This window comes from Leptidea sinapis, chromosome 6, assembly GCF_905404315.1.
Source record: "Leptidea sinapis chromosome 6, ilLepSina1.1, whole genome shotgun sequence".
Classification (NCBI taxonomy): Eukaryota; Metazoa; Arthropoda; class Insecta; order Lepidoptera; family Pieridae; genus Leptidea; species Leptidea sinapis.
In genome coordinates, this window is record NC_066270.1 from 7,443,355 (window position 1) to 7,454,191 (window position 10,837).

Genomic DNA, 10,837 nt, shown 5'->3' on the forward strand with positions numbered 1-10,837 from the left:
CTATTAATAATAATAAATAATAACATTTGAAATTAATTTATAGCAAATTGATCAAAGACTGGTATGAAACTCGTAACGTAGGTTAACTGCCATGTATTCACGTTTCATAAGGATAACAATATGCAGTGTTTTGGTAACAGGGCGGAACACGGTGTGCTATGTTCAGCTGGCCTGGTTAAAGCTGACGATTATTGAAGTGAAACTTCTTTAGAATCGTTGTGATTTCGAATCGGAAAATGTCAGGTAAGAGACACAAATACAAAAATGTGTAGGATGAAGCCGGCAAATAATGAGACAGAAATATGCATACTATTGAAGTGAAAACTTCTTTATCATCGTTGAAACGAAAAAGCGACAGTGAAAAGAGCAGTCACATCAATTCATAATATTTAACATGAGGAGATAATGAGATAGGAAGCATAATACAATGTTTTGGTACCAGGCGATCATAGTTAAAAAAGAGATTGTCTTAAGTATGGCGCGAGTATACCTTAATATATTCAGACTCCAAGCGCACGACGTATTACTACATAGACACCAGGAGAACATATTATTATATATATATTAGTGGTGGTAGGAATGTCCTTCATAGCGGTTGGAATCATGTGTCATCCTAGCAACACGTACCAGGAATTCATATTATGCAGCTTAGAGGTTCATGCACCATGCAGGTTTCACTTCTGACATGTGTACTTTGTACGCAAACAATGTTTTTTATTATGATAATAAGTAAAGTTATTAATAAAAGCGTCTCGGAGCACCTGGCCAGCCTTGCTCCTTAATGCTCTCTTGCTTCAATTGAGCGACTTCCTGCACCCACACTGAATTCGATCAAATGGTTCAATTCCTTTGATGTTACCGCCACGCTTCGTAATTCACTTCCGGCATCCGACAACGAGCAATCGTTGGCGTTCGCTATGTCGTCCAAACTGGACTAATAAAGGCCGGCAAACCCAATTTGTTGGCGTTCGTTGAGCCGATGTGTAGGTACCAATGATATTATAGTATTAAAAGAGGTAGATATGTCACTAGCGAGCCGAAAATCAATCGCCTAAATTGAGTCAATTGGTTCATTTGGTCGTAGTCGCTCTCTCGATACGAAAACGGTACACACGCGTTTGTTTTTGACAGAATTGCTTACAATTTGATATAGGTACAACATTAAAATGCCGTCTTGTGTTATGGGAAGATGCACTAATTACGAAAGTTAAAAATCATAGAATTACATACCACAGTTAAGAAATCATGACATCATCATCATCTAACAAAATAAATATGTCGCCATGACAACGCCGATCGCCGCCAAGCCGATCATAGATTAACGCGTAGAAATGACAAAATATTGATGCTGTCTGTTGCGGGATGATCGAGGTAAAATATTTTAGGAAATGATGTAAAAGTCGTTGTTGCAATGAATGTAATACGAAATGTAATAATTTTTAATAAACAAGTTACACAGCTACCTAGCTGCAGTATCAAACTACTAAAACAAGTTTAAGGGTAGGTAGCGGATATAGATAGTGAGTGCTATTTGTTTACGTAGGAGTTTTTTCAGTAACACTGTCCCTTTCACTATATCCCTTACTAACTACAGAAGAATCAATGGATCATTTTCTTCTTCTCCCATTACCTTATTGTAATAAACCCTCAACAAAAAGACATTCATAAATAATATAAGATACAAAAAATAATAATTGTAATCTTAAAACTTTTTGGGAGCCCTCGTTAGTAAAATTGTAAAAATGGGACCCTTACTGTAGATAGAGCCTTTCGGTTTTGTTTTAGTGTCTGTATATTTTTTATTATTTTATGTATAAATTGATATCATCAATGTGGCTATATATTATAATAAATATTTTTTTTATGAAATCAATGACACATTATCTACCTAAGTTCAATGCAGTTTTACTACTTTATAGCTTTTACTACATGAACTCATGAATGAATCGTAATTTAGGCATAAATCACAGTGTACGGTAAAAAATCATATCTGATGAATTAAATGTATTTTTCTATTCAAATACGAAGCAATTAGCAAATTAGAGTTATCTCTTTTTCGCTTGCGATAATTGCATTTACTATCCTTCTTTGACGTGTAATCGTAATGTAGTGTGCTATTGTAATGTTAAATTATTCATGTGTGCGTTAGTGTATCATTTTCAAACACCGAATGTTGTCTACGTAACCTATCTATACTTTTAAATATCATTGATGTGTACGCATCATTTTGCGAGCATTTAAGTAAAACGGTCTATTGAAATTATAGGTTGAAGAATATATAGGGATGTGTTACGCAAATGAAAAATACCGTGCACATCTGAGATCACAAACAAAACTATTATGGATAAAAATAAAATGTGTTGTTAATTATCTTAATATAGTCAAAGTCAAAAAATCTTTATTCACTGTAAAACTTTATAAGTTATTTAGTGCAAGTAAGGATCTCAAAAAAAAACATCTCTAACCCCATAGTGGTGAAATTTGAGTAAAAGTGAAGTAAGGTTTCATGATGGACGCAGTCGAATGCCTTGGATAAATTACAAAACACTCCTAACGCATCACATGAATCCTCCCAAGCATCCAAAATATTTCTTATTAACTCGATACTAGCATCTGTGGTTGAAAGACCTTGAGTAAAACCATATTGTTTATTATGCATGAGGTTATTATTGTAAAAATGGTTAATTAATTGCGTTAACATAATTTTTTCGAAAATCTTGCTAAAGATTGGTAGTACTGATATGGATCTAAAATTGGTGGGTTCAGCTTTATCTCCCGACTTAAATAGACGAGTGATCTTGCTCTGTTTCATTAGGTTTGAAAATATACCGCAATCTACACACTTATTGAAAATAAAAGCTAAGTCTGTGGCTACAATTTCTATTACAGATTTCACTACGTTAACAGAGATTCCCCAGAGATCTTTAGTTTTATTAACGCTAATTAGTCTAAACGTTTTAATAATCTCTATGCGATCAACATGCTTAAATTTAAAGTTTATATTACATAAAGATACGTTTTTCTGCAGCAGTTTCATTGCAGATATAGGTGAGGAATTTAGATATTTTGACGTAGAGACCTGCATATCAGTAAAAAACTTCTCTGCAATTTCAGAATCTGTTTTTATGTTTCTCTTACCAATCTTTAATTTGAATTCATTATTTATATATATATATATATATATATATATATATATATATATATATATATATAGGATAGTTTTTATTTCGATTTGGGACCCATAATTATATTTATTTCCATTATTTGTTTTGTATGGGCATATTTTCTGTGAGAGAATTTATTGACGCACGGTTTGACAGTTCTGCTGTGAAACAATTTCATTATAACAACAGGGAGCATACGTTACGAAATTATTCTTGATGTTTTGAAATATTATCGAAAATTCCTATAAAGCAGTATTTTTTTATTATCTACAGAACAGCGTCTGTCGGGTCAGCTAGTATAATATATAGTTATTCAGTTTCTGTTTGGGATATTAGTCACAACCTTCCAAGACGTCCGTTGTGGTTGTGATCATCATAAATTTGTAAGTTTTGCATGAATGACAGTAGACAGACAGTGAGAGTAGACATCGTGATATCTTAATTAAGGCTTAATTGAATTAATTATATAAGGTGATAAAAGGCTGTAAAAGCAGTACGGAAATAATAAAACATAACCTTACGTAACATATATACCATTTTTAGCTAAAAATATAATTAATTAAGTAATATATGTATAATATAATGATAGTAGTATACCTATACGGTATAAATAATTCCACAATAGGTTCTGCGTTCACCGCTAATGATGTTCTCCCTTTATCGTATCCCCTTGATTCTAAATCGTGTCGTATCGACATACTCGGCGCCGATATATCGAGCGACGGTCAATGCCGTGGTCACTTAGAAGAGAAGGCCAACTTATTGGTCTCTTAAAAGGTCGAGGTGAAGCGGATGTAATCATCAACGATGAAGTCATCTCCGATCGGCTTGATTCTTTGGCGTTGCGTAGAGATGTGTGTTCTCTCTCTAAATCTTCTACCCTATTTATCATGGGGAGTGCTCAGAGGAGTTGTTCGGGTTAATATCAGCAGCTGAATTTCATCATCGGATATTACGTCAAAATGCGAAATTCCACATCTATACATATAAATAAAATTGGAGTGTCTGTAATATCGAAATAACCATTTTTTACTATATGTATATGTATATGTATACGGTACATACACCGAAATAACATTTTTTACAATTTTTGTCTGTCTGTTTGTTCCAGCTAATCTCTGGAATGGCTGGACCGAATTTGACGGGACTTTTATTGGCAGTTAGCAGATGTAATAAGGAATGTATAAAAACAAGTTATGTTGCAATGTCCAAGAAACGGTTTAGCTCTAAAAATAATTTATATGGCAAAACGACGTTTGCCGGGTCAGCTAGTTATATGATAATATTATTCAACAAAATCAGTTAGTTCAAATTATATATCTCAGAACTAAGATCAAGCTTTATAACTGGTTCAGGTTATGGGGTTGTTTGTCGCTTTCGAGTGGAAGCGTATTTCAAATCCACTTGATTAATCATCCAAAGCTAAGTCGAGTTAGTAAGTATTTTGTGGGGTGATGTGTATACTATATGCCTTTACAACAAGATCTCACCAAATGTTCAAAATTGATAAAATACGTGTGTGGTTTTGTAAAGGTATATCATAAATAACTTTCATAATGATACTACAGATTTGGAATGGAGCGACCGCCCTCAAGCTATTAAATAATAAATTTTAGGCCGGTGATAAGTGCTATGCGTTTTACCGCAGCGGTTAGCCGGGCCGGTTGGCTATATCTAAATGGCCAGCCGGCTAGCGCAACTGTAAGGGCTCCCGCACACGGGCCACCGGCCACAACCACAAAACGCCGCCACTGGCATATTTCCTGTAATTTTCATACATTTTATATGGACTCGCCGCACACGGTTGGCGCCGGTGGCGGCCACACGCTACAAATCGTCGCAGCTTGCATCTTGTGGCTCGCACCGGCCACTAAACGCCGACACAAAAAGCCGCCACACGCCACTCGCGCGATTCCGCGCCCCTCTCTCCCTTGCCTCAGTTAACCTGTGTAAGTCGACGGTAACGCACGCACGTAGTCTGTAGTTCATATATGTAGATAAATATGGATATAGAATTATTTATATCAGAGATACAATCCCGTCCTGCGATTTGGGATTCAAAAAGTGATAGTTATAGTAATAGAGGAGAAAAAGTGAAGGCCTGGGAAGAAATCTGCGAATTGTTTGTGGGAGATTTTTCGAATAAAACTGCCAAAGAAAAGAACATTGAAGGTAAGTTTAATAAAATAATATAAAACCATATATTTATATTCTATTTTCTTGCCACGGTATTGCTCCTTCATACATAAAATAATCTTTTAACGTATCTCTTGCAGTAGACGCTCGTGTTACTGGCCAGCCTGTATTTTGTATATTTTCGAGTCCCACTATTTTCAAAGTGTGCCGAAAATTGAAACCATCCCTTTTGCGAATAAAGTTGTGCAAAATGCAACAAGCTTTCACAATGTCTTCTGAGAAATGAACAGAAGTGTTTAATGGGCGATGTAATATTCTCCATTTGTTTGCTAGTACGCCGAAGGTACACTCAATGCAACGTCTGGCACGGCTTAACCTATAATTGAAAACTTTTTTGTCTAAGTCCAAATATTTTCCAGCATATGGCCTCATCATATTTTCACTGAGGCCAAATGCTTCATCACCAACAAATGTATAGTTCAATGGTTGTCGATTACCGACCTGTCGTGGTGAGGGGATATTTAATGTATTTCTGTGTATTTTATTACACAGTTCACTTTCTCTAAATATTGTAGAATCGGATGCTTTACCGTATGCCCCAACATCCACGAACGTAAAAAGTAAATTCGAGTCGCAAGTTGCAAGAAGTACTATTGAAAAAAATTTTTTATAGTTAAAGTACAAGGAGCCGGTATCGAATGGATGAATAATTCTTATATGTTTCCCATCTATGGCGCCTAAACAATTAGGAAAATTAGTATTTTGAAGAAATCCGCTGGCAATTTCTTTCCACATGTCTTGGGTCGGTTCTGGAATACAAACGGCTTTTAAATAGTTCCAAATTAGTTGACATGTTTCTTGTACTATTTTCCTTGCTGTAGTGGCCCCACGGTGGTAAGAGAGTTCAAAATCCTCAAACGAGCATCCAGTTCCTAGATACCTGAAACAAATTATATATATTTTTTTAAATAAATTAAATAAATTAATTTTTTTTTTTTTGTTACAGTAACTAAATTACAGAGGAAGTGGAAGAGTCTTCGTGACAGTTTTAATAGAGAAAATGCAAAAAACAAGAACGTTGCGAGTGGTTCGGCAGCAACAAGCAGTAAACAGTACATTTATTTCAATCATCTATCGTTCTTGAATTCCTTAAAAGAAGTGAGACCGCCTACCGATGTTACTAATGCAACTAATGATGCGGAAACATCTCGCCCGAAAATAAACAGAAACATTAATATAAAAAGGGCCGAAAAATCAGAAAATGAAATTCTCAGAACACTTTCGGAAAATTTAAAACGTAAACATGATCAAATAAGCGACCAAAATGACCCCGATAAGCAATTTCTGATGTCGCTGCTTCCACATGTAAAAAAAATTGACGAAAATTGTAAACTTGATTTTCAATCAGAAATATTACAGTTAATTAGAAAGTACACTCATAATCAAAATTATGAAACCTATTCGGCACAATATTATGGTTATTCTTCAGGAAATGCCAACATACACAAAAAGACACAAAAAGCTTCTACATCTGCCCAGCCTTCTCCACTTCATTCACATTATTCCGACAAGTCTATGCTTGACATGTCATACTCTACAGAAAACGCTTCTACATCTATCCCGTCTTCACCTATAATTCAGCCTTCTCCAACTCATTCATATTATTCTGACCAGTCTATGGACAACAGTTCTGTTATCGAAGACATGTTCCGTGATGATGACGAGTGATATCAAATTATAATAAACACACAATAACTAAATACAAATACCTACGTGTTTTATTTGTTAACTAGCTATTCTCTAGTAGAAAAAACAATGCATAGTGATTATAAATAAAGTATAGATTATTTTATCATAGTGTTCTGTGGAGTTTTATGCTAGTGATTATTTCCACTTACCTTAATGTGATAGCTAGTCTTTCCGCAGGTGCGATGCTTTTCCGCATGTTGGTATCGTGGTGCTTTAATCCAGCATATAATAGAGCATGTAGTTCCCAAAACGTACCTATGCTTAAACGAAAATGTTTGAAAAACTTTTTAGGATGGTTTAGAAGATTATCGAAATGTTCGTTGCATTTGTGTACATTCGTTAAAATTGGATGTATCCAATAACTACGGTTTCGTCTTCTACGACGACGTCTTTTTATCAAAAGTAGCGCAATTAAACCTTCTTCGTCAGAGTCCATTATGATACTGCACGTAAGGGTTAAAAAAAGTAGCAGCCACCGACCGCAAGTGTCGACCACCGGCCACAAGTGGCTGTCGCGCGCTTCAGCTACCTTTGTAGCCGCTTATAGCTTCTCGTGGCGGCGTTTGTGGCTGTGGCGAGTGGCTCGTGTGCGGCGACACTAATGCGGCTACAGCCACTATGAGCCGCGTGCGCCGCGTGCTTACACGACGTACAGACGTGACAATGCGATTTAAATACCGGAGTGGTCGCATGTACATTCGACTGCGCAATGTCTGTAGATCGAATCGCAGCTAGTAAACCGCATAATATTGTAACGATATTATATATTCTTATGAAAAAAGTGGCCCGCTGAGTTTCTTGTGCCCGTTCTCCTCAAGTCTGAGGCATTTTTCGAATCGGTGGTACTTTTTGACTTTAAGTCAGTGATTTCATAGCTTATTTTGAATTTGAAATTGAATATCACCTAGTTTTATTTATGGATTACATGATTTAGTAACATTTTGTTATTTAGGTACAAAATGTTAGGAAATGCCGTGATGGTTCTAGGAAGATAGGTACCTAACCTAATATTAAACATAAAACCAAATCTATTAATTTGATAAAAACATTCAGTTAGGTTGTCGTTTTGAGCTAGAACCATTCATTTTAAGTGTGCAATAGCAGTTCAGTTGCATATGGAGATAAGAATTTCAGAGTGAATAAAGGCATAAAAAGGCATAAAAGGCATTTATTTTCTCAAAATTGATTCCTTTAGAATTCTTTTTGATGTCATTTCTTATACTACTAGATACTACTACCGCTTCGGAAACAAATGGCGCTCTGAGAGAGAAGAAGCGGCGCAAGAAACTCTCCCAGCATTCTTTTTTCTGCGCTCTTTTCAATAAAAATATACAATATTGTACAGTCGCTATAAAATAATCACAATCTAGTCCCAGGCTGTCCGATCATTTAGATATTCAGCAGTGGAGTAATAGGATTTACGACAGAGCCATTTCTTTATAAAACATTTAAATTTATTTATAGATAATGCCTGAACAGTGGCTGGGACTTTATTGTAGAAGTGTATACATTTACCCTTAAAGCTATTATGTATCTTATGAAGCCTACTAGAATTAGTTACAAGCAATCCCTTATTTCTAGTGTTATTATAATGAAAATCACTATTAAGAGCAAAAAGGTGACGATTTTTGTGAACATATATTAAATTTTCATAAATGTACTGTCAATAAACAGTCATAATATTTATTTCTTTAAATTTTTCTTTGAGAGACTGTCTATAACCAAGCTGATATATAGCACGAACAGCTCTCTTTTGCAGAGCAAACACTATATCAATGTCAGCAGCATGACCCCATAGTAATATACCGTACGTCATGATGCTGTGAAAATAACTAAAGTACACTAATCTAGCGGTCGCAACATTCGTGTACTCTCTAATCTTTCTAACTGCATATGCCGCAGAGCTGAGTCTATCTGCTAGATGGGTAATATGTGGACCCCACTGAAGCTTTTTATCTAACGTGATACCCAAGAAGACCGTAGTGTCCACAAGTTCCAATCTCTGGTCATTTATAAGTACGTTGGTTTGTACCTCCGCTGTGTTTGGTGTAATGAACCGTAAACACTTTGTTTTTTTACTGTTTAAGTGCAGATTATTCGTCTCAAACCAACGTACTATCTTTGAGAGTGCATTGCTTACCTCGTCATCAATATCCGCACGTCGCTTCACTTTAAAAATAAGTGAAGTATCATCAGCAAACAATACAATCTCATGGCTATCATCTACCACAAACGGTAGATCGTTAATATATATAAGAAACAAGAAAGGACCGAGAATAGAACCTTGTGGAACACCTATTCCCACAGGTTTACCCGAAGACCGTTTGCCATTTACATCGACTATCTGAACTCTTTCGCTTAAATATGATTTTAACAGATTTAGGGCTCTATTTTTCACTCCATAATGCTTTAGTTTTAGGAGTAAAGTTTCATGGTGGACGCAGTCAAATGCTTTTGACAAATCACAAAAAATGCCCAATGCATCCTGTGACTCTTCCCAGGCGTCAAAGATGTGCTCAATGAGTCTAGTACCCGCATTGATTGTTGTCCCCCTAGTGAAACCAAACTGATTTTTGTTCATTAATTTACAACAATGCATTTGTAGCTGTTGAAGCAAAAGTTTTTCAAAAATTTTACTAAAAACAGGCAGCACTGAAATAGGTCTGAAATTAGCAGGGTCAAAAGAACTGCCCGATTTAAACAAAGGTATAACTTTCCTGTATTTCATAAGGTCAGGGAACACACCCTCATCTATGCATTCATTAAATATTATTGCTAATTCAGGTGCTATAATGTCAAGTATGTATTTAACAATATTAGTCGAATGGCCCCATAGGTCTTTTGTATTTTTTAGGTTAATTAATTTGAAGATTTTTATTATATCGCTACCTGTAACATACTTGAATTTCAAGTCAGTAGAAGATACTGGTACGTGTAATTTAAGCATATCATATGCTGCTTTTGGCGAAGAGTTAAGGTATTTGGTCGTGACAATCGGGATTTCGGAGAAGTATTTATCAAATTCATTTGCAATTTCTATTTCCGAATTTATAACGCGTGTATTAATATTTAAACAGATAGAGGTGTTACGGCAATTCGATCTACCAGTTTCATTGTTAATTACACTCCAAGTCGCTTTTACTTTATTATTACTGTTTTTAATTTTATCTGCAATGAAACGTGTTTTCGCTTCATGACAAACTATTTTAAAGAGCTTGGAGTATTTTTTACATATATTTTAAATTCTTCACTATTATTGTAATGTTTCTCGTAATAAAAGTCATATAAGCGTTTACGACTTTTGTGGATACCCATTGTTGCCCAATCATTAAAACTATGTTTGTTGTTTACTGTCACCGTTACTGGAGTAAAAATCCTGTCAAATTCCTCAAAGAAGGAATTGAAGACTAAGTTGTAGTGAAAATTAGCAGTTTCGCCACAGTGTAAAAATGGTATTGTATTTACCAAATTATTTCTAAACCTCTCAAGACGGCTACCCGTAACTGGTATAATCGTCACCTTTTTTGGTCTGACATTGTCCAATCTTGTATTTTAGTTTTTAGTTTACTAGTAATAGTAACATCTGTAAAAATATTATCTAAACAGGTAACTGTTGTAGAAGTGATTCTAGTAGGTTCCCAAAATACATTGAACAAATTAAAACTTTGAAATAAATTTTTAAGGCTAGTACAATTGGCCGAAGGTTCAAGCAAGTTTATATTAAAATCTCCACACACTATAATTGACTTGCTAGTTTTGCTAAATTTTGATAGTACCTCCTCCATTCT

General features: G+C 35.2%; 1 protein-coding gene across 1 annotated transcript; it reads right to left on the bottom strand.

Moving 5' to 3' along the window:
• Positions 1-5,320: 5,320 nt before the first annotated feature.
• Positions 5,321-7,485, bottom strand: LOC126965057 (uncharacterized). The gene is made up of 2 exons (XM_050808503.1): positions 7,199-7,485; positions 5,321-6,240 (listed from the first exon to the last, which is right to left on the bottom strand). The coding sequence occupies exons 1-2, from the start codon at positions 7,483-7,485 to the stop codon at positions 5,370-5,372; spliced, it is 1,158 nt and encodes a 385-aa protein (XP_050664460.1). The 3' UTR covers positions 5,321-5,369.
• Positions 7,486-10,837: the final 3,352 nt, after the last annotated feature.